Below are 24,272 nucleotides of genomic sequence, written 5' to 3' on the forward strand. Positions count from 1 at the left end.
TTTACATATAGGGAAAAAAGACACAAAAAACTGTAATTCTAAAATAAAAATAGTTTTCAATAGCGATGTCAATGTTTTATTTAGTGAATGTGCGTAGAGTGCGAGTGATTGCATCATACTGCATCTCTTAAAGGGACAGTAACAAACCCGCCGCCTGCCAAAGGGTGATGTGATTGCGCATGTTTGAGCTAACCTGGAAATAGCCCCAGTCCTGGATATCAGATCAATGGAGATCCCGCGGCTAGCGGGGACCCCCAATTACACAAAGAGGGGGGAAAGATCACTCTGACTCCAGTCAGTAAGGATACCCAGAAGGCCCAAACGTATGAAGGGTTTTTCATGCACTCTTTTTTTTGGGCTGATCACTAAAGGAGTGAAGTTACCAACCGCGGTGAAACTGTTGTCACCGACTCCCCGCAGCTGCAGAGACGCGAAACGCGGGCGGCAGATCTGGCATCATGTGACTTTGTTTCCGGGGGTCCGGGCCCAACTTCAGGCCTGGTTGTCCTGTTAAGGCTTGATGATGTCATACGTCGGCAGATACATTGTTTCCCGGAGCCTGTCGCGATGGTTCTGCGGAGGTTACTTTGTTTCATTTAATATTCCGCTCTGTTTATTGACTACAGAGAAATAGCCGATCATATTTATGTGCCACATGTGGCCCTCATACAGGCGTGTGCACTACGTGGCGTCTGGTTACTGCAGCCCAGACATTCACTGGGGATAAGCATTTCATGCATTTAGAAGCCAGTTGGCCCGTCGGCTCAGTGATTCCGTGTCGTGGTGTTCCGCGTCGTCTCATACTATGTATCATAGTGTCGTCGGTGATCGCTGCCCCACAGGGGGGTATCGCATTGCATGCAACGGGTTTGGGGCAGTTTGGGAAGGGCTGTTAAATTGCTTAAATATTTTAATAAATTTCATGAATTTTCGGCTGAAACAAATAAAATGGATTCTCGTTACGTGAAAAATATTGAAATGTTTTATTAGCATCCGGAATTCTGACACCGACCATCAAACCAAAAACAGTAACTTTCCAGATACTCAATACACATTGTTTAGCCCCAAATAAAGCCCAACGTGAAGAATAATGGGTTTAATTTATAAAGCCGTTCCCTGCTGTTTCTATACACATTATCGGGGCTTTTAGGGCTGTAGAACCCTGCGATCCCCTCATACCCCGCAAACATTCCGAGCTCCTAGAAAAGAGGGGCATCGGGGATTTGGGACCCATAAAGGGACTGGGCAAATTAAACAGGGACATTTGGAAGGTACGGGTCTCCTGGGCACATCGTGCTGGGGGTCTCTGTATTTGGAGTACCCGCGGGGGGTCTCTGGAGCTTGGGGTTAGGCGGGGTATTACCAGCTGCTTTGCCCGGGGCCGGTGTGTTTGTTGCGGGAGGCCCGCGTCCCGCCCCCTCGCGGTCACGTGCTCCCGGGCTCGGCCATCATGGCGGTTCGGTTGCGGAGGGGTGACGGGTACGGCCCCTGGTGGCTGCTGCCCCTGGCCGGGGTGTTACTGGCGCTGGTTGAGGCGGCCGGGGGACACACGTTATGGGTACCGGGATGGTGGGGGCGGCAGGAGACCACGATCAGCGTGCCCCGGGGGGCCACAAGCAGGAGGGGGAGGAGCCTGGATCCCGAACAGCCCGAGCAGCCAGTCAAGGTGTACGGACAGGTACTCATCACCACTATATCGCTGCACCTTACATCACCATACCCTGCATCACTATATACTGCACACTGCATCACCATACCCTGCACGCTGCATCACCATACCCTGCACGCTGCATCACCATACCCTGCACGCTGCATCACCATACCCTGCACGCTGCATCACCATACCCTGCATCACCATACCCTGCATCACCATACCCTGCACGCTGCATCACCATACCCTGCATCACCATACCCTGCACGCTGCATCACCATACCCTGCACGCTGCATCACCATACCCTGCACGCTGCATCACCATACCCTGCACGCTGCATCACCATACCCTGCACGCTGCATCACCATACCCTGCACGCTGCATCACCATACCCTGCACGCTGCATCACCATACCCCGCACGCTGCATCACTATGCCCCGCACGCTGCATCACTATGCCCCGCACGCTGCATCACTATGCCCCGCACGCTGCATCACTATGCCCCGCACGCTGCATCACTATGCCCCGCACGCTGCATCACTATACCCCGCACGCTACATCACTATGCCCCGCACGCTGCATCACTATGCCCTGCACGCTGCATCACTATGCCCTGCACACTGCATGCTGCATCACTGTACCCTGCACGCTGCATCACTATGCCCTGCACACTGCATGCTGCATCACTGTACCTTACATCACTATACCCTGCACGCTGCATCATTATATACTGCACACTGCATCACTATACCCTGCGTCACTATATACTGCACACTGCATCACTATACCCTGCATCACCATACACTGCATCACCATACCCTGCACGCTGCATCACTATACCCTGCACACTGCATGCTGCATCACTGTACCTTACATCACTATACCCTGCGCGCTGCATCACTATACCCTGCACGCTGCATCATTATATACTGCACACTGCATCACTATACCCTGCGTCACTATATACTGCACACTGCATCACTATACCCTGCATCACCATACCCTGCATCACTATATACTGCACACTGCATCACTATACCCTGCATCACCATACACTGCATCACCATACCCTGCACGCTGCATCACTATACCCTGCACACTGCATGCTGCATCACTGTACCTTACATCACTATACCCTGCGCGCTGCATCACTATACCCTGCACGCTGCATCACTGTACCTTACATCACCATACCCTGCATCACTATATACTGCACCACTATACACTGCATCACTATACCCTGCACCACTATACCCTGCACGCTGCATCACTATACCCTGCACGCTGCATCACTATATACTGCACACTGCATCACAGGAGGTCAGGTCGTTGGTGAAATGTGGGGACGGAGATTATAGATACAGTCTGCTCCCCATCTACAGCGATCCCCCCAGGAGTGCTGCGCCGTGACCTCATATGCAAATATGTGTCTGCCCTGAGAGCGTCATTTGCATATGAGGCCTGCGGGGTGGCGGCTCCGGTGATCCGTGTTTCCGTAAAACCCACCGGCACATCAGCCCCCGTCTGGTCTGTAAAGACTCAAACCTTAATCGGTCGCTGGTCTCGTCTTAGATTCAGGAGCCGTCTGTCTATCCCATGCATGTTTAATACCCTCACTGTCAGGGCCGGCCCGACAATGGAGCCGAGTGGGGCAACTGCTCCAGGCGGCACTTTTGAAGGGGGGCACTTTGCCGCCCCAAGCCCTTTTTTTTTTTTTTTAAAGCGAAAGAGAGAGAAAGGGGCGCCGAGTGGTTTTCGTTTACCAAGCTGTCAGTACCCGCTCGGCGCCCCTCGCTCTCTCCTCTGCGGCGAGTCTCCCTGTTCGGTCTCGGTGCCGGCTTGTAATGCTGAGTGCCGGAAGATTTCCTCAAACAGGGAGACTCGCCGCAGGACTGCTGAAAGGTAAGTACAAGAAGGGGGGGGCGGCAAGGACGGAGGGAGAGGAAGGGTAGATAAGGGGGGGCGGCATTGTAAAATTCGCCCCAGGCGGCATTTTGCCTTGGGCCGGCCCTGCTCACTGTATTACCCTCTACCGCTTCTGCTGGGAGGCTGTTCCTTATGTCTATCCCATGCATGTTTAATACCCTCACTGCTCCATTTATTTTCTACCATCTCAGCTTCTGACCCTCTAATGTGGGCAGTTTCTGAGGGATTGCCCCCCCCAGCGTCAGGTGAATCGGCTGATGTAAAATGGGCTGGAGTCCAGAGTGTTGGGCAATAAGTACCAAGTGACCTCGAGACTGAAAACAAATAATGTCACGTGACGGCCCTGGTGAACACGGTAACAGGGGCACGTCTACTAAACGTGTTTCATGGAGCCAGAAAAACATCCAGGGGGAATGGCTGCCCCTCGGGTCACAGGCCGAGGTGATCTCTGCGGGGGAATCGGTAGACGCAGGATGTTATTTCTGAAAAAAGGCAGAAATCTGCCCGATAAAATCAGGAAATCAAATGTTTTTCCCAACTGATGGGATTTGGGGTTTTAGGGAGCGAGAGGGAGCGGGTGGCAGAAGGCGTTCCATGCGGCTGATTGGCTCTTCTTACTGCCTGCAAGAATGACACCCAACTTGCCTGTGATTGGACACGGGGGGGGGGGATCGGGGAGGTTTGGGGGTTTGCTGGGACAGGCCGGCTCTCGGCTGGGGTGATGAGATTTGCAGGTTTTTTTCTGCAATTTCAGGAGATTTTTACATTTCTTTTTTGTGTTTTAGGTTCGCTTGAATGATTCTCACAACCAGATCGTCGTCCACTGGGCTGGAGAGAAGAGCAACGTCATCGTGGGACTGACCCGGGACAGCCAGGTGTACTCCGGCACCAAAAGCAGCAATGTGAGCGCACACACCTGCCAAGTGTCCCTGTTCAGTTTCACCAGTCCCTCCCAAACCCCTTATGCCCCTCTCTTCTCCAAGCTCAGAATGTTTGATGGGTATGAGGGTATCGCAGCCCGAAAGCCCCAATAATGTGTATAGAAACAGCAGGAAACGCTTTATAAATTAAATCAGGATTGAGAGCCGGGGCAGAGGGATGGATTTACCAAACAGTGAGTTGAAGGTGAGGTTGAAGTTGTTAGCGATGTGTTTGTAGAGCACAATATGCAAAACTCCATCCTCTAGATCGTAAGCTTGTGAGCCGAGCCGCTGCATACATTGTTGGTGCCATAAAAATAAAAGATAAATAATAATAATAAACGGGGTAAATAAAACCCATTATTCTTCTTCCTCGCCCCAGCCACGCCTCTAACCACACCCTCTCAATGAAAGCCTCCCTCTGGCCATTTAAAAAGCTGCGAGCAGTTAGTCCCCTTCAGTCTGCCTCTGAGGGGCCCCTGGCCTGTCTGTCTCTCTGAGGGCCCCTGGCACGGCTGTGTCTCTGAGGGCCCCTGGCCCGTCTGTCTCTATAGCAGCCAATAATGTGTTTGTGAAGCCTGTCATTCATTTTAACCCTACCTGTGCTGGCTGAATGTAGAATATTCTTTCTGCAGGTGGGGCGCAGGCATCTCAGATATCACCCCATAAGGGTTCCTACTATCTGACCCCACTCATGAAGTGTGAGTGGCCCCTATGTGAAGGGCCGTAACGTTCAGCCTTTATAAGCAGGTTGGGTTCTAGAGATGTTACTGATCTGCTGTAATCACAGATAGCCTGAGCCGTGTTTGGCCACCGGTACTGGGCTCGTGGCGTCCCCGGGTCAGGGGCTGTGTACTGTCACCACATGCTGGCTGAGGTTTATTAGAGTTGGACTCCCCAAAGCCTTGCGTTGCCTCTCCCTGCAGCGTTGATTTAATCGTCTCTGAGCCGTTCCCTGCAAACCGTGTCCAAATAATTCACACATGCTATAGGCATGTTTAACCCTGTGTATGCCATGCCTTGTTCAGATCACTGGTGCTCAAAGGGTTACACGCCACCCGGGCTCTGTAAACAATGCGTGATGCCCACACTGAAACGGTTAATAACACCTAATCCCGTGTTAACTGCGTCAGTGCTGGCTGCTCCCTTTGTATGATGCACCCCACAGAATATGCGACCAGTTTTAGTGGGTTGCGCATGCACTCACCGCTGCTTTGGTGGGGGAGGGGTGCATTGGCTTCCACTCAATCCCTGTTTATTTAACGATAAAATATTCAGGGTTACCGGGAATTGCTGCCAGACAACGCGTCGGCCCTTCCCTGCAGGTTATTAGCAGATATCTGCGTGTTGGGGGCCGATGGGGCAGCCGTTGTAGAGTCAGGAGGGTAAATCACAGACCTGCGCTGTATAAAGGCGGGCAGAAAGGATATAATTATCTATACCCTGCAGCGCTTTCCGATGATGACATGCAATGTACAGAGAAACGATAACAATGAGTCCCGTTCCCAAGAGCTTACAGTCTAACTGCGTTGCCATCCTGTGCCTAGAGGTTTAGAACTCACAACAAATGACCCTGAACCTGAAATGTGGAGCAGATTGGGTTAAAGTAGTTAGAATTCTGTGGAAAGGTAGAATTTTTGTATTTTTCTTTGAAGAAGAGCCCAGACTAGTTCCAGAAGCTTGCAATCTAATGCATTTAGATAACCATCAACAGCCAATAGAGGAATCATCTCTTCGCGTTTGTCTCGCAGGTTTACGTGTCTTATGATTACGGGAAAAGCTTTAAGAAAATCTCTGAGAAATTCCAGTTCTCGGGTGGCAATGCGAGCGCCCCCGCCGCCGTGGCGCAGTTCTTCCACAGTCCGGCTGATAATAAAAGGGTAATTCATGTATTTTTATTTCCCCCACATTAAAGGTTTTTGCACATTATTTTTGATTTTGTTATTTTTTTTCTCCTTTAAAAATTGTATTAAATAAGTTTTTTGATCGTATGGCGCCCCCTGGTGGCCGATCTGTGCCCCTGCTGCTTGGATTCTGCCCGTCGGTGCTGTGATTAGTAGATCCCTTAACGGTTCCCGGGGAGACGGCGGCGCGTGCGAGGGATGGCCGCCTCTGTGTACTCGGCAGTGATGTAGAACCCCGCCTGCCGCTCACACTCTGCCTTTGGCTTGCAGTACATATTTGTGGACGCCGCAGCTTCGTACGTCTGGATCAGCACCGATTTTTGTGCCACGGTGAATGGATTCCCCGTCCCGTTCAGACCCTCCGACCTCCTCCTGCACCCGACGGATCCCAACCTCGCTCTGGGCTTCGACAAATCCCACCCCAACAAACAGGTAGCCGGACGCCGCGCAGCCCCCTGCCCCGCTCTCTATTAAGTGGGGCTTCATAGAAAGTGCTAAAGGTGGTGCTTTGGGCAGGTTGCTATGGTGACTGCTACATTTTCACCGCTATGCACCATTAACCCCCCACTCCCTGGTTCTGGAGCCTGTTTGCTTCATTCACATCCGCTGTATTTTTTGGAGGAATTGGTAAGATTTGAAATCTTTTTTTCTAGCTCTGGAAGTCGGATGATTTCGGTCAGACGTGGATAATGATTCAGGAACACGTGAAGTCCTTCTTCTGGTAACCGAGCCCGTTTCTTTATTTCATGTAACGAGCCCCCCGGACAGGTGGGTGATACCCGGCAGCGATGTGTCAAACCACCGGGATTTATTGAATGAATTAGACTCCGTTAATCCAGGGATATCCTCTGGCAGGCCCCGGGTAGAGAAGGTTAACCCCCTGTTTGCTGGTTAATTTAGAAAGGTCCTTGTTCCCAATTCTGGGCCTTTTTACGAATCTGGTTATTGGATCCTAATTTGACTTCTTTTGCTTTCTTTTATTTAGGGGAGTTAACCCTTTTGACAGTCCGAGGACGGTGTACGTGGAGCGCCACGAGCCTCGGGGAACATCCACCGTCCTGCGCAGCACAGACTTTTTTCAGTCCAGGGAGAAGACCGAGGTTGTGATAGAAGACGTGGACGCCTTTCAGCTGCGGGAGAAGTATATGTTTGCTACGAAGGCCGCGGTAGGTGGGGGTTAAAGTTGGCGGATAGGGCCGCGGGGATTCTGGGGGTGAAGCTGTATTTATTTAATGAGATTGCTGTCCATCTAACCCCCGGGTCTTTGTCGCCACGTCTAGCGCCTGCTGGGTGGTAAGGAGAAGACGTCGGTGCAGCTCTGGGTCTCCTATAACCGAAACCCGATGAAACTGGCGCAGTTTGTAACCCGGCATCCGATAACCGTGAGTCCTTTGCACCGGTCACGCGCCACGAGGTAACCGGGGAGAAATTTGAATTCTTAACATATTGGAAGAAAAACGTTTCTTTGAAGAGACTCGGCGGCTTTTCAGAGACCCATCAGTTTCAGCCTCGCTGCTGCGACTCGCGAACCCTCCGGCCTCCCTGAAAACATCAGGAAGAGACAGCCGCGCAGGAATAGAGAGTTGGAGACGCCAAGCTGGGGGTAAAAATGTCTGACCGGCTCTGTCCTCTGACTGTAACCCGATGGAAACGCTCTATATTCTGAGTGTTTCGGGGAGTAAAGGGACAGGAACGGTCATTTACTTAGCAGCCGTCAGACGCTTTTAAGCCAACGCTGCCGTAAAGTGAGACTGCGCTCTCTTATCAGAGGTAGGGCAAGTGCAAAGGAAGAGGTCCCTCGAGTCTTGGTGGGGCAATTAATAATGGACTTTTAGCATATTCTTGCCGTACACTTTTTGCCCCGGGTTACTCCGCTACAAATAAAAGTTAATCAACGACGTTCTCAGGATTTGGTTTAAGAATATTATGAAACTATTTTTTTCATGCCTCTAAAATCCATATTTTTCTGCCGTTTCCGTCAGGAATATTACATCACTGATGCGTCGGAGGACCAGGTGTTTGTCTGCGTCACGCACTCCAACAACGTGACCAACCTGTACATTTCGGAAGCCGAGGGGCTCCGCTTCTCCCTGTCCCTGGAGAACGTTCTGTATTATAACCCCGGGGAGGGCGGCAAAGAGTCCCTGGTCAGGTATGGAGAATATGTCGGCATTATGAGGTCACGGATAAACTGCATCGGGTCAATCTGGGGGAATTTAATGGGTTCCCCTAAAACTTCCTGTATTTGGGTCAGAAGGAGTTTTATTGAAGTTAAAATCTGTGTTGTGGGGGGAGAAGGCGTAACATCCGCCGCCGTGACGGCATTCTGTGCTGCAGGTACCTGGAGAACGAGCCGTTTGCTGACGTTCACCGCGTCAAAGGTCTGAGCGGCGTGTACGTGGCCAACATGCTAAACGGGTCGTTCGCCAAGGAGAACATGCGATCGGTGATAACGTTCGATAAAGGAGGCACCTGGGAGTTTCTCCAGCCGCCTGCGTACACCGGCTACGGAGAAAAGTGCGAGGTAACGGCTTCAGCTTCATTCCCTAACGAGAAACGTTTCTAATATATAGTGGGTTACAGCAGGTTTTATAAATTGGCACAGAGCGCAGGGGGGACGCTGCAGTGAGACGCCATGTTGCTTCCGTAGCTGATGCAACTTTAGGTGAGCGATTACTCCTCTAAATAACTCAATCACTCTATACTATATGTGTTAGAGGCCAACATATGTGTTTCGCATGGGAGCAGCCATTTTAACTTCATGTTCTTGCAATCTGCAGTATTAGTCCTCCCCATTAAGCTTTCTCTCCCCTGCTGTGAAGTTGCTAATTCCGGCAGCCTTTTGTCTGTACGGGAGAAGGTCTAGGACTTCAGGACAGGAGATTGGTCAGATAATGCTGTCTCTGCCACAGGCTGAACTTTGAACTAAATATCTCCCAAACGGGCGCAGGGATTAGCCGGTAATCACGCAGACTCGTTATTGGTTCCGTGTCGTTTTCCGCAGTCCTCGCGTGGTTGTTCTCTGCACTTGGAGCAGCAGCTCAGCAGGATGATCACCTTCCAGCTACACATTATGCCCATCCTGTCCAAGGAGTCGGCGCCGGGCCTGATCATGGCGACCGGTATGTGTGGTCTTCGTTAGTAGTCTGTACAGAGGGGTCTGACACGGGGTCTCCACGGCTCACCTGGTATCGTACCCTCAATGATATCCTTGGGGCCCCCGGGGTCTTTGTTTATGTCCCGTGTCTTTTCGGTAGGTACCGTTGGAAAAGATATGATCGGCAAAATGAACATGTATGTTTCCAGCAGTGGCGGCGTCCGATGGAGGGAGGTAATTCATTGATTTCCCAAAGCCCAGTAAATTATTGGGGGGATTGTGGGGTAAATTACTCCCTTAAATACATTTTACTTGGCCCCCAATTTCAGGCGGTGGGGGCTGTTCTTTGCTTTGCACTTGACTTTCTGCCCTGAACCCCATTGGACACAGCGCTCGGGGTGAGCTTTCCACATCCACGGCATGGCCACGGGGCACGGGATTGTACATGTAACGTACCTCATGGTTAAAGATGAGAAGCCAGATGTTAGATTTAGTGGCTCCCGTGTTTATTTTAATTTTAACTTCCATTTGGGTTTTCCTGAAAGGTTGTGATTTTAGTGGTTTCTCCCATTTTGTTGCAGTCTCTCCTCGGGCCCCACTACTGTACTTGGGGGGATCATGGAGGGATTCTGGTCGCTATCGCTCAAGGAGTAGAAACCAACCAACTCAAGTACGTACAAACAGGGGAAAAGTATAAAAATATGACACACTTGTACTATTGAAAATATTACACGCTTATATAACTGCCTGGGGGGGGTATAATTTTATTGTTATACCGGGGGGGGGGGATCTGTCCTGCATTTCTGTGTTCAGCAACATTATTGATCTTTTATATGAAACATCTGAATGACCGTTGAGCGTGGGATTGTATGGGTTAATGCCACGATATAACCCGGGACTGTTTCTGTTAAATCTATTTCCGTCTCGCTTTTTTGGGTTACAGATTCAGCACCAATGAAGGGGAAACCTGGAAGACGTTTACGTTTTCTGATTACTCGTTGATTGCTTACGGGTTACTCACCGAGCCGGGGGAGAAGAGCACCGTGTTCACCATCTTCGGCTCGTACACGGGCAAAGGCCACAGCTGGGTCATTTTACAGGTCAACACCAGCGACGTTCTAGGTAATGGCCGCTGTAACTCTGTTCTTCATCTGTCCACGACGTTAGCCACTAGCCGATGCCTCTTCCTTAATGGCCACGTGGGGTCTGTTTCGGTGGCTTTGACTGTGTGGATCGCACAAGATATCCAGGTGGACTAGGATCTACTCTCCATAATCCTGCCTCTAACCTGTCATTTGATTGATGTTCTAGGTGTCCCCTGCGCGGAGAACGACTATAAACTGTGGTCACCGTCCGATGAGCGCGGGAACGAATGTTTGTTAGGGCGCAAAACTGTCTATAAAAGGAGGACACCACACGCCACCTGCTTCAACGGGGAGGACTTTGACAGACCGATCACCTCCTCAAACTGCTCCTGTACCAGGGAAGACTTTGAATGGTGGGATTGAGTCGCCGCTGGCTGATGTATCAGAGCGCCGGCCGAGCTCTATAACCGTTTGACGCCTGCTTTCCTCCCTCCAGTGATTTTGGGTTTAAGCCGAGCAGAGATCTGACGTCGGAAATCTGCATCCCTGATCCGGAATTTGCTGGAAATCCATACCCGATCCCGAGCCCCTGTCCTGAAGGCATCACCTATAAGAGAACCAAAGGGTAAATGCAACCATGTAACAGGGGTGACATCTCACCGTGTTTTAGGACAGATTATTAGCGGTACTCATTCTGATTCTTGGACCGGTTTGGTAGTTGTGAGGGACAGGAGAAAGGGTTAACGTTACAGCGGGGTAATGGTGGTATTTGCATTACATGATCCTAGCTGTTTTGGGATGTGAATCGGATTGGGGGTTTCCTGGGGAGAGCTTAATTACGATTTCCATTTTTCGATTTAGTTACCGCAGGGTTTCCGGAGACGTGTGTTCCGGAGGAGACATTGAAAGCCGTCTGGATGGAGAGGAGGTCCCCTGCCCGGTAAGAGGTAAGGAGCGCGAGAATCACCTGTCCTTAAATTATTGATGCCATTCAAACCAACTCAAGCAGTAAGATTGGTATAAATTGGAGCGTCTTGTGTGGGATTTGGAGGTCTGAACTCTTTAGGGTTAAAATATGTATTTATTGGGTTGGTTGTTTATTTTTTAAACAATTTTCTTATGATTTCGGCGCAGAGGAGACAGAGTTTATCTTATACGCCATGAGAAACGCGATCTATCGCTACGACCTGCTGTCCGGGGCCAGCGAGCAGCTTCCTCTGAAGGACCTCCGCGGGGCAGTGGCTCTGGACTTCGACTATCAGAACAACTGCCTGTACTGGGCGGACGTCACGCTGGACGTCATCCAGGTAGAACATTCTAAAGCCGACCACTTTTATTAATTATGTTGTTCTGTAATTTGCTGATAAAACTTCCAATCAGAACATAAAAGGGAATTTAAGTTCTGGATCTTTCGGCAGCGTCTGTGTTTGAATGGGAGCTCTGGGCAGGAAGTGATTGTCCGAAGTGGTTTAGAGACCGTGGAGTCCTTGGCCTTCGACCCCCTGAGCCAGTTGCTGTTCTGGGTGGACGCCAGAATGAAGAAAATCGAGGTATGAAGGTTCAGTTTCTGCCCCGGAGTTTTGTGGGGGGCAGTTTGTGGCGGGTTTGGTGTCAGTCAAAGCTATGAAACTTTGCTCGCTGCTTATTGGCCAGCGCCAGACACATACTGTTGGGTTAGTCGCACATGGATTGCAGCTGTTACTGGACTACAACTCCCACAAATCTCTGCCATTTACAGCCGTTGAAAGGGACAAGCAGGCTTCACGGAGCTCACGGGGTCTCATTCACATCGTTTTCTTTTCTTTTTCTGACACGCCGTCTCAGGGTTTGACTGTCTTGTGTTTTTTTTCAGGTGGCCAATACAGATGGAGATCTGCGTCTCACCATCCTAAACTCCACTGTCCTGGAGCGTCCCAGAGCGCTGGCGCTGGTGCCCTCTGAGGGGTAAGTAACTCTGGTGTATAAAGTCATCTCTGGATTAACTGGACTGGAAAAAAGAAAGATATCAATTCAAAGTTATGGTGTAAATAATGTATGTGTTTCGGGCTCTGGGTAATAACACTCTGTTTCTGGTGCCACCAGCCTCATGTTTTGGACAGACTGGGGCGACGAGCGTCACGGGATTTACAGAAGTGAGATGGACGGCTCTTCTCTGAAGCACCTGGTCTCCGAGGGCATTAAATGGCCGAATGGGATCACTGTGGACGAGCGCTGGATCTACTGGACGGAGGCTTTTCTGGACAGAATTGAGAGGATCGACTTCGAGGGCCAGCAGAGGGTGGTTATCCTGGACAGTCTGCCCCATCCTTACGCCATCGCCGTGTTTAAGGTGCATAAATGCCCGATACGGAGGTTGGGGAACTGGAGTCTGCTTTATTTTCTAATCATCTCCCCCCTCTTTCTCTAGTTCCATTTCCTCGTTATGTTTAATTAGCGGCTGTTGATTGGGTAATGAAGTCCGTGATTGATTATTAATGGAATGATTAATACAATAATATAGTAAAATATTCTGCTGGTTTCAGAATGAGATCTACTGGGATGACTGGTCACAGCTCAGTATATTCCGCGCCCCGAAGTCCGGTGGCGGCAGGACGGAAGCTCTGATTGGCCGGTTGTCTGGGGTCATGGACATGAAAATTTTCTATAAGGGAAAGTCTGCAGGTAACGTTTAGACATTTATGCTCCATATGATGAGGGGTTGGAACTGAATATTGGCCGCACCCACATTTAAACTTGACCCACCCCCACCGTCTTTAATATTACATTGGATTTGTTCATATGGCCACCAACTCTGCTTTTACGTTAATGAGACCGCTGAGACCTCGGCTGACATGTCTTCCTCTTTGTGATGTTTTAATGGTGACTCCGCTGTAACACGTCTCTCTTCTTTCTTAAAACAGGAGTCAACGCTTGTGTGTTAAAGCCTTGCACAGTCCTCTGTCTTCCTAAAGCCAATAACAGCCGAACGTGCCGCTGTCCGGAGGGCATCAAGGAGTGGCGGCTGCTGTCAGGGGAGATGCAGTGCGACTGTCCGCCGGGTTACCAGCTGCGCAACGGGACCTGCGCAAAGCAAGGTGATCCCCTCTGGCCGGAGTCCGTGCTGGGATTAGCTCTCTGAAATGTATGGAGTAATGTATAGCTAGGGGGTCTGACGTGCAGCCCTGGAGCTGCAGCTTCTCCTTTTGCTTTTCCTGATCCCTGCAGACAGCAGCAGAGTCAGAAATGAATTGGAAGCTGGTTTGTGATCCGGCTGTTTTATTTTTTTCCTTCTGTTTTAAAATGTTAACTTAAATTCTCTTTTTTCTTGCACAGAAGCGTCCTGCCTGCCCAGTCAATACAGATGCAGTAACGGGAACTGCATTAACGCCATCTGGCGGTGTGACAGCGACAATGACTGCGGAGACATGAGTGACGAGAAGAACTGCCGTGAGTCACCCCGTCCCCCTGCTCTGTATGGCGAGACCCGCTGGGTGCTCAACGCGCCTCTGTGTGTCTGCAAAACCTGTGAATAATTATTCATTGATACGGAGGATTTACTGCGCAGCTGATTGGTCAGGCTATTCCACCCCAGATATGGCTTTCATCGCATTCTCTGTTAATTCACTAACACAGACACGGACGGGTATATGCGGCTTTAGTTAATTTGATTATTTGCTGCTGTAGCTGAATATTTTTGTTCCTGATGATGCAGCGTCCACGACGTGCGACCCGGACACGCTGTTCCGATGCCAGGGATCGGGGACCTGCATCCCACTGTCATATAAATGCGACCTGGATGATGACTGCGGCGACAACAGCGACGAAAGCCACTGCGGTAAGGGCCCTGCATGGAGAGTTTTATATCACATTCAGTGACGTTACTCTGACGTGTCATATGCTTTACACCGTTTAGTTGACATTTTTTGGATCAATAGTGTAAAGAACCTGCAGCCGGGGAAAGGTAAGGCTCTGCAGCAGCCAGTTTTATAGGGGAGTGGTGGAGTCCTGGAACAGATACCCCTCTGGGTTGGGAGATTAGCAGAGCGCTTCAGGACAGCCATCCATAGGTCACTCTCTCTTGGAAAGTCGCAGCACTGTATGGTAAGATTGAGTATCTCGTTCACAGAGGCTCATCAGTGTAAAGAGGATGAGTTTAACTGCACGTCGGGGATGTGTATTCGCCAGTCCTGGGTGTGTGACGGGGACAACGACTGCCGCGACTGGTCCGACGAAGCCAACTGTACAGGTAAGCGGCTGAAATCTTGTATTATTGTCTCAAATAATTCTGGAAGGTGGAAAACTGATCCTTTCGCTACAATTACATTTTTGGAGAAGGGTGAGGAACATCTCCGCCTGTGTTTTAGAGCTGTGACCCGCGTCCTTGTTAACCCCTTGCGCTCCCCTGTTATGGATAAATGTAAATGATGTCAGGAAGTGGATCCGCTTTTGCTTTCCAGACTTTAAAACATTTTCCATTGGACGTGTTTTTGTGTCTCTTCTGTCCCCCCAGCGATCTCGCACACATGTGAGGCTTCAAGTTTTCAGTGTCACGACAGTCACTGTATTCCTCAGCGGTGGGTTTGCGACGGTGACATGGACTGTCAGGACGGCTCGGACGAGGATAACAGCATCTGTGGTACAGAAACGCTTCTCACCGGCTGCGCCCCGCATGGATGGGGGGAGGGTCAGGTTTAAAGAGATTGCTGTTGCAGCCGTCGCTACTAAAAAAAAAAAAATGCTGTCAGACAGTTTGATGCGCAGCGGCCATCCTGCTTCACAGAGGGCCACTTTGGCCATGCGGGAAAGAACTGGTAATCCGGTTAATAATACAGTTCAGACAGAAGTGCGTTAATGTGTTCTAGACCGTCGCATTGTGTCTTCTCGGATCCCTCCTGGTTCCGTTGGCGTTACTTGGCGAACATCTCTGTGTTTTTGTGATTATTTCCAGAAAAGAAGTGTAAAGGATTTCAGTGCCGTAACGGGACCTGCCTCCCCTCCAGCCAGCACTGTGATGGTATAGCCCAGTGCGCTGACGGCACAGACGAGAAACAATGTGGTGAGTGGAGGCGGAATAAACACTCAACGCAAAAATGGCAGAAGTAGGAGATTGGAGGAATTTTTTCCCTTTCTTCCAATCACGGTTTGTGGATTTTCCGCAGAGCCGCTGTGCACGCATTATATGGACTTCGTGTGTAAGAACCGGCTGCAGTGTTTGTTCCACTCCATGGTATGCGATGGGATCGTACATTGTCGAGATGGTTCCGATGAGGACCCCAGCTATGCCGGCTGTGGTGAGTCTGGTACCCTCTGCGTACCGTCCTGGGTATCTGCCCCAGTATCTCCTCTCTGTTCCAGTACCAGACCCCGGGCCGTCTTTAACACAGGGAAATAGGGGCAATCATCCTCAGGGGTCCCATACACAGCTGCCCCTTTCCCCAGTGATTGTATTTGCCAGGCAGTATACTCTGAGTGAGGGCAGGATACATGAGTCCGGCAGTGTACTCTGATTTTCTGCGCTTTCACTCGGCTGTTTAGCTCGGGACCCAGAATTCCAGCAGACGTGCGACCCACTCAGCTTTTTGTGTCAAAACGGAGTGTGCATCAGCCTGGTGTGGAAATGCGACGGGATGGACGACTGCGGTGATTACTCAGATGAGGCAAACTGTGGTAAGATCACGCAACCGGCTCCCGCCTTCCATTGTTTTGTGTTGTTTCTGCTTTACGCATCTGTGTTCATTCCTTTTCATTTTACCAGAAAACCCCACAGACACACCGGCGTGCTCGCGGTATTACCAGTTCCAGTGTGAGAACGGTCACTGCATCCCCTCACGTTGGAAATGCGATGGAGAGAACGACTGCGGCGACTGGTCTGACGAGAAGGAATGTGGAGGTAAGGTTTGGGAGGGTAAGACGAGTGAATTAAGATTGGGCGTGTGAATGCCGCTGGCTCGATGGCAATGCGCACCGGGCAGCCGCGCTCTCTGGGCTACCATAAAATATTTAATTAGTTAAGTAGCTCAATAAAGAGACCCCGGTGTCCGTCTCCTGTGGCTGATGGATGGCCTGTAGCATTGTGGACCTCTAGGCCCGGGGCACAAAACAGTTATTGTTACAAGTATCACTATAAACCACTGTATTGCTTTGGCATGGTGTGTCCGGGATGTGGGCCACTGGGCCCTGAATGGGTAGGGTGCAGAATTGTCTTACCAGCCTGGGGGGGTCTCACATGCCTGTCAGCGACGTGTTTTTTGGTTAGTACATGTGTAGGGTCATGGGAAGTATATTTTAATTTTCTGGTTACAGAGCCCCGGATATCCATTGGTTTATGCAGTATTCCTGTAAAGTGTTTCTGTGGGATTAACTATTTTCTTATCTGTACAGAAACAATTCCTCACAGCACCGCAGCGGGATCCACCTGCTCGTCCGATCACTTCCGCTGTGATAACGGCGTGTGCATCATGAGCACCTGGGTGTGTGACGGGTACAAGGACTGTATATCCGGCTCGGACGAGGAGGGCTGTCCGACGCGGGGTGAGTTACCCCCAGATCTCTCAGGATTCGGGCCTGTTGCCGCTCTGCTGGATATGCTGTAACCGCGGCAAAATATTCTAAAAACAGCTTCATGTTCAGAATATAGCGCAACATGAAATTATACAGAAATAAATACTCAGCGTTACTTCCTCCATTAATTTCTGTTTGTTCTCAGCCAATGTGACTTTGTCCACCACGCGGCCCCCCGGCCGCTGCCGCAGCGGGGAGTTCGAGTGCAAGAAGTGGAGGAGCTGCATCCCCAACTGGAAACGCTGCGATGGAGTCCGCGACTGTCTGGACGGCACCGACGAGCTGCAATGCTGTCAGTTGATTTGGGTATTTTATGGGTTTCCGATGGTTTAGTCAATTTAGTCATTAATTGTATTTTTGTAGTCTTATTACTAGTAGATTGTAAGCTCATGGGACAGGACCCTCCTGTCTGATTATCAGTTTTAATGTTATTGTTAATTTTCACCGTCCTCTTTTGTAAGAGACCGCCACTGCGTCTGCTGGCGCTCTATCACCACCATGTAATGTAACTAGCGCAGTCTTATTATTCGGTGGGACGCGTAATGTGTGTTTCTCTTTAATAGCCACGCGTGGCCCCACTCCCTGCATTAATGGGTCCCTGTGTGAAGATGGCGAGGCGTGCATTGCGTTGTCCGATACTTGTGACGGCTTTCTGGACTGTTCTGATGGCAGCGACGAAGCAAACTGCACAGGTAGAGAGACGCTGAAGCCGCGACGCAGAAGGAGGACCACGGTGTAAATTCACAAACTCCAAGGAATCCACTGAACCTGCGCTGCTGGGCTTGACAGCATTGAATGCATGTATTGGATCGCATGTAGCTGGCATGTTCTGCCCTGACGCTCTCTTATCTCCTAATAGATGACATCATAGTGTTCAAAGTCCAGAATCTCCAATGGTCGGCAGACTTTAACGGGAACATCACGCTGACCTGGACGCGGCCCAAAAAGATGCCCCTGTCATCCTGCATCTTCAATGTTTATTACAGGTAAGCATCAGGGTTATCGGGTGCACGTTAATGTAATATTCCATGTCACAGGGTTATCGGGGGTATGTTAATGTAATATCCCGTGTCGCAGGGTTATCGGGGAGAGCACGTGGAAAATGTTGGAGTCTCACAGCAATAAAACGGTCTGCATCTTAACCATCCTGGAACCTGACACGACTTATCAGGCTAAGGTCCAGGTTCAGTGCCTGCGCAGGATTTACAGCACAAATGATGTCATCACCCTGAGGACCCCTGAGGGCAGTAAGTAATTATCTACCCTTACAGGGGGTAAGTAAATCTAGCAATTGGGGAGAGTTGCATCACAGAGGGTTTTGGAGAGAACTAGCAGGTGTAATTTGCTTTTTTATTCCTCCAGTTCCTGATGCCCCGCAGCACCTGCAGCTGTCTGTGAATAAAGACCTTCAAGGGGTTATAACCGCCAGCTGGTCCGCCCCGGCCACAGCGCATGGATTAATCCGGGAGTATATCGTAAGATAAACCAACTATACATTATACAGGGGGTCGGTTCGCTGATTTATCTATACATTATACAGGGGCCGGCTCACTGATTTACTATACATTATACAGGGGGTGGCTCGCTGATTTACCTATACATTATACAGGGGCCAGTCACTGATTTAACTATACATTATACAGGGGGGCGGCTCGCTGATTTAACTATACATTATACAGGGGGTGGCTCGCTAATGTAACTATACATTATACAGGGGCCGGCTCGCTGATTTACCTATACATTATACAGGGGGCCGGCTCGCTGATTTACCTATACATTATACAGGGGGCCGGCTTGCTGATTTACCTATACATTATACAGGGGCCGGTCACTGATTTAACTATACATTATACAGGGGTCGGCTCAGTTCTCAGTATCGTATGGAGTGAAGCGGGGCACTCGCACTTCAGTTTAGTGACTGCACCCCATATGAGTTTTTCTGTCACACAGCTGTAGTAGTTACAGATATTTTGTTTTTAGGATTCACTTTCTTTGTAATGTATGAAAACGTTTAATTCTCCAGGTTTCGTATACTGTGAGCGGTACGAAGGGATGGTGGTCGTTTAATTCTCCGCGGAATATCACAGAAATAAAATTATTGGAGTCGGATACAATGTATTCCGTCAGGGTAATCTCATGGTCGTTATACAGCTTTTCAGCTTCTTTATGTAAATTTCTAAAAATATTGTATATATTTAGAAATTCGAGTTCTTGTGATATCAGTAAACTGTTTCTAAGCCTTTTCTCGGGGGTCTCCTTTGGGGTCACGGCCCAGTTTGGCAGAAGCCGTAGTCTCTGTGGTCTGGTTTTCCCGTTTTATATTCTGTGTTTCGTAGGTCGCTGCTGTCACCGGGCGTGGCGTTGGGGACTGGAGCGACACCAAAAGTATTTACACCGGAAAAGGGAAAGGTGCGTCCCGGATACAGCGCGGTAACGAGAGGAGGGTACTTCAGAATAAAACATTCCGTGTGTATATATACACTGTATGTGTATATATAGCTCAGCGTGTGAACCGGCTTCACTTTCTATATGCACAAACCTGATGTTCGGAGCCTATAGAATCCCCAAATCACAGTTTGTTTGGGCGACAAGAGCCTGTGGATTGCTTTTCATACCTGGTGGCATCAAAATCACGAGCCAGTGATGAATACAGCTCATCAAAAATAATAATCTGTCAGCGGGTGCAGCGTGGGGGGGGGGACCCACCTTCGCTTCCTTCACCTAAATTAAAGCTCAAAATGCCTGATGGCGGAGCTGTGTTTCTGGCACTCGGGATGTTAAACTCCGGGTTTTCTCTATAAAATTTTATTTCTTTATTAATTTTCTCCCGTTCTACCCGGCTTGTGCAGAATTCCCCCTTGCCGTCCCTGGGAAGGGTTTAGTTTATTTGTCACATTGAGTAATCCAGGTAATTCTGCGCAGGCGGCCATTTTGAACCGGCTCTTATCCCTGCGTGCTTTGCTTCCCCAGCGGTGCCGCCACCGACCATTACCATTCACGGCTACGACGAGGACTCCGTAAATCTCAGCTTGAGAGTGGATTCTGATGTTCAGGTAGCGCATGTTTTTCCTCTCCGACCCCAAGCCAGTTCAGCTGTCTGTAACACCAACCAACCAAAACCCCCAGAGACAGTGCCTGTGCCACCGCATGTGCTTTAACACGATATCATGCAATAACATATGATATCATGCAATGTCCGTGGTTAAGATGTGTTGTGCTGTTCTCTTGCAGGTTCGCGGTTACTTTGTGTCTCTCGTCTGGGAGTTTGACTCTCATGTGCAGGAGAGAAGGACTCTTCAGTTTGAGGGGCAGACGGTGGCGTGCGAGGGTGAGGTTATGTTTGTAGTGATGCCCCCTGTGGGGGTCCCTCTCTGATAATTGCCTTCCAGTCATTAATAAATAACCTAGTTGGTCTCACAAACCCCCTGATGTTTGAAACAAATTAACCCCTTTGAGACCAGGTGCCGCAGCTGACCCGGAATTCCTTTGTTACGCTGTGGTCCGGCAGTACTGTAAGCCGCTCTGCGCATGATGCTTTCGGAATGGCTCCATCGGTTCGCTCTGCTAATGGCAGCCGCTTGGTGGCTTTTGTTTTTCACTTGCATTAATTACCCCTTCAGTCACCTCCTTCTTCTCTCTCATTCAGTCCGCAACCTAACGGCGCAGACGGCCTACGAGATCGCTGCCTGGGCGAAGGCTGACTTCGGAGACAGCGCCGTGTCTTTTAAACACTTTGTGTCCAAGGGGACCAAACCAACAGCCCCGAGCCTTAAAGCCAAGGCCATCAATCAGACGGCGGTGGAGTGTAACTGGATTGGAGCAAAGGACGCGGTATGGTTCATGCACATTCCCAGCACCCCCATACCAATAGGGCCACACTCTCCATTTATTAACTGTCAGCTGGTGGTGGCCATCAGGCAGCTCTTCATGCGTCAGGAGGCTCTGTGATCACTGTGGTGGCAGCTGCGAGTTCTAGGGGTGCAGTTCCGCAGCTGTAGGTTTAGCTTTGAATGAAATAGATCCTGTTTTGTGATGCATATAAAATATCTGATAATCCACTAGAAACCACGAAGTAAGCTGATATCGGTGTCTTTACTTAGAGAGTGGTAGAGAGCCTCCCAGCAGAAGTGGTAGAGGCTAATACAGGTAGCAATAAGTTATCTTTTAGGGGTGAAACATCTCCTCTGGCTTTATCGTGTTTTGGGAGCAGCCGGTGCGTTTTTGTAGCGTTTGTTGACCCCGTTTCTGGATCCTCAAATCCTTTACTTTGTATAAATGTTTACATTTTTCCCCTAAAAGTTTTGATTTGTGATTTTTTTTAATTTTTTTTTTACCCCATTTTGTTTAGATCTACGGAATATTTTATGCTACATCATTTTTAGGACTTTACCGGAATCCATATAATATTAACACCACCTTACACAACGCAACCGTTCTAGTGAGCAGAGATGAGCAGTACTTGTTTTTGGTAAGTTGGATTCTTTTTCCTTACTCTAGAATTTATTATGATTTTTTTTTATCATTTTCGGTGATCTTTCCCACGTAACAGTTTCAAGAAATGTTTATTTTTTTGCACGTTAAACATAGTTTTACGTAATAATTATTGCTTTTTTAGGTGCGGGTCGTATCACCTTATCTAGGTCCTCCTTCCGATTATATTGCGGTAAAAATGGTTCCTGATAACCGGTTACCGCCACGCCATCTCCACGCTGTGCGGATCGATAAAACGTTTGCTGTCGTAAAATGGGAATCTCCGTACGACTCACCGGATGAGAAAATGGTGAGTTAGAATTCATTCTTCCAGTAACACAACTGCCGGACGGTCTGTGGGGTTGGTCGGGTAAGTTGGGGCAGTTGGTTACTGGAGTTTGGTGGGTTAGGTTTAGGACTGGGCTAGCGGAGTGTAATCATATGGTAGTACATATCTTCCAGATAGGCCGCTGCTGGGCGCGAGCCCGAACTTCTACCAGCATCATTCAGACGGTATATTATACAGAATTTATACAGGTCGAAAAAAAAGGAACATGTTCCGCAACACCACCAATATTCTTATTTAACATAGAAAAAATATGAATGTTGTTTGCAAAGAAATAATCTGCATGTAAAAGTGATCGATTGTGCTTAAAAATGAAAACTACTAAAAAAATTGGAATCAAAATGGTGTTTTTGGAAGTGCCGGTGAAGCTGACCTCGCCGTGTGATTCCCGATGCAGGGCTACGTTGTTGCTGTGAAAGATTTGATTAAGAAAACGGACACAAACTACAAGCTGAGCACCCAGAACAGCAGCATAGAATACCGGGTGGCAAACCTGGAGCCTGGGGGCAAATACAGCGTAACCATCCAGCTCCGCAACATGAGCAAGGAGGCCAGCATCAAACTGAACACGGGTAAAACATACAAATCCCATGCTATGAAGCTTCAGACACTTTGGGCACTCTGTGAAATGTTATAGAGATGGGGTTCCTGGGGCATGTTGGGAAACAGCGTCTTCTCATCATGAAGTCTGTTAAAATGTGTATTTTTTTTATGCTCTGGGGTCCTTTCAATTTCTCTTTATTTCCCGTTTTTTCCCCAGTTCCGTTGTCCGCTCCAGAAGCGCTAAAGATCATCAGCGAGAACGACGACATCCTGCTCTTCTGGAAGAGTTTGGCGTTAAAAGAAAAAATATTTAATGAAAGCAGAGTAAGCCCCGCCGGCTTTTTTTTACTTACAATCAGATCAGGTTCTTGAATTAAGTTGTAGAGCAGTCCTTGTTAGTTCAGAAATCATTGTGTATATATTTTTGTATTCAAAAGTTCCTTTTTGTTATTTTATTTTCTCAAAAAGTTCAAGCAAGACAAATGAAATAGATCTTATAGTTAAAGTTAAAGTTCTGAGATTCCTCGGTTTAATGTATTTATCCTGAAAATGCTAATTAACGGTACAGAACCGCTAGCCGCTCTTTTCCGGACCGGTTATCAAATGTGTTTCTCACACTGACAGGGGTACGAAATCCACGTGTTTGACGGCACGAGTAACGCCACGACCTGTCTCGGGAACACGACCGATAACTTTTTCAAGATTTCCAAGCTGAAGAGGGGTCACAATTACACGTTCACGGTGCAGGCGCGGTGTCTGTACGGCGACCAGGTCTGCGGCGAGCCGGCCTTTCTGTTCTACGACGAGCTTGGAACCGGTAAGTCACCCACCGGTTACAGGGAGCATTCAGGGGCGTTTGCCAAATAGATAAATGTTATTCCATATTTCCCTACCAAAATAATAATAATAGTCATTGTACTAATGAAATGGCTAGCCAATATATATGTAAGCTATATGAATGTCGCTGTTTTCTGTGATATGGTTGCCTGGGTCCTGCGTTTTCACAGAGAGGGTCGTAGATGCGCTCGTAACCCATCCTTGAAGGTGTTATCTCCATGTTGGCCCTGTCTGCAAAATCATTATTTAATACTCATAGAAGTTAAAGGAGTGTTACGTTTACATGAAGGGTCTCTTCCTCGGGGTAGTGAGTTCCTCCGGTGTCTGCTCTTCTTTTTGGATGTGGAGGATTCTGTTTAACTGCGTAACCTCATCTGCACCTTCAACGTAACAAAATCTGTAATCATTTTATATACATTTTCTCATTTTTGCTGTTTGCCCTCTGTGTTTCTTCTTTATAAATCCAAACATCCATCGGATACTTATTCTGTTATTAATGTTTGTCTGCAAGGCGTGGATCTCTCGTTATCGAAGAACGAGCACTCCAGCGACGTGGCCGCCATCGTGGTACCAGTACTATTCTTGCTGTTGGTGGCAACTGGTTTGGGCTTCGTCATATTGTACACGCGACACCGGAGACTTCAGAACAGCTTCACGGCGTTTGCAAACAGCCACTACAGCTCGCGACTCGGTTCCGCCATATTCTCCTCCGGGGATGATATCGGTAGGTTTTTCTGTTTTTAACGATGTCTGGTCAGTGCATGCACAGCCGTGGCAGATGTACCCTATAATTCCCCCGTTACCAGACCGGATCTGGAGCTTAAGTTGTCTTTATTTAAGCAGTATGAGTTTGTCCCACTGACTAACTTTATTTGGATTTCCAGGTGACGATGATGATGACGCTCCCATGATTAGTGGATTTTCAGATGATGTTCCTATGGTGATAGCGTGA

The 24,272-nt window shown here is 49.0% G+C and overlaps 1 protein-coding gene across 1 annotated transcript; it reads left to right on the plus strand.

Moving 5' to 3' along the window:
- Nucleotides 1–1,450: 1,450 nt before the first annotated feature.
- On the plus strand, nucleotides 1,451–24,272 carry LOC149271524 (sortilin-related receptor-like). Its single transcript, XM_089507365.1, has 48 exons — nucleotides 1,451–1,678; nucleotides 4,364–4,480; nucleotides 6,250–6,378; nucleotides 6,673–6,834; nucleotides 7,056–7,123; nucleotides 7,388–7,568; nucleotides 7,683–7,784; nucleotides 8,385–8,554; nucleotides 8,740–8,926; nucleotides 9,407–9,524; nucleotides 9,660–9,733; nucleotides 10,081–10,169; nucleotides 10,443–10,621; nucleotides 10,811–10,997; nucleotides 11,081–11,209; nucleotides 11,446–11,531; nucleotides 11,719–11,891; nucleotides 12,003–12,134; nucleotides 12,437–12,528; nucleotides 12,667–12,913; nucleotides 13,107–13,245; nucleotides 13,485–13,658; nucleotides 13,897–14,010; nucleotides 14,276–14,398; nucleotides 14,690–14,809; nucleotides 15,074–15,199; nucleotides 15,512–15,619; nucleotides 15,723–15,854; nucleotides 16,099–16,230; nucleotides 16,319–16,453; nucleotides 16,945–17,094; nucleotides 17,270–17,416; nucleotides 17,688–17,816; nucleotides 17,984–18,110; nucleotides 18,202–18,371; nucleotides 18,487–18,599; nucleotides 19,148–19,252; nucleotides 19,461–19,533; nucleotides 20,095–20,177; nucleotides 20,356–20,452; nucleotides 20,771–20,955; nucleotides 21,473–21,592; nucleotides 21,740–21,904; nucleotides 22,338–22,512; nucleotides 22,701–22,807; nucleotides 23,108–23,300; nucleotides 23,832–24,044; nucleotides 24,205–24,272. Exons 1-48 carry the CDS (start codon nucleotides 1,451–1,453, stop codon nucleotides 24,270–24,272), a joined length of 6,573 nt encoding a protein of 2,190 aa, XP_089363491.1.

Source organism: Sceloporus occidentalis, unplaced genomic scaffold (genome assembly GCF_023333645.1).
Source record: "Sceloporus occidentalis isolate IW3139 unplaced genomic scaffold, rSceOcc1.0.p SCAF_499, whole genome shotgun sequence".
NCBI classification, from domain to species: domain Eukaryota; kingdom Metazoa; phylum Chordata; class Lepidosauria; order Squamata; family Phrynosomatidae; genus Sceloporus; species Sceloporus occidentalis.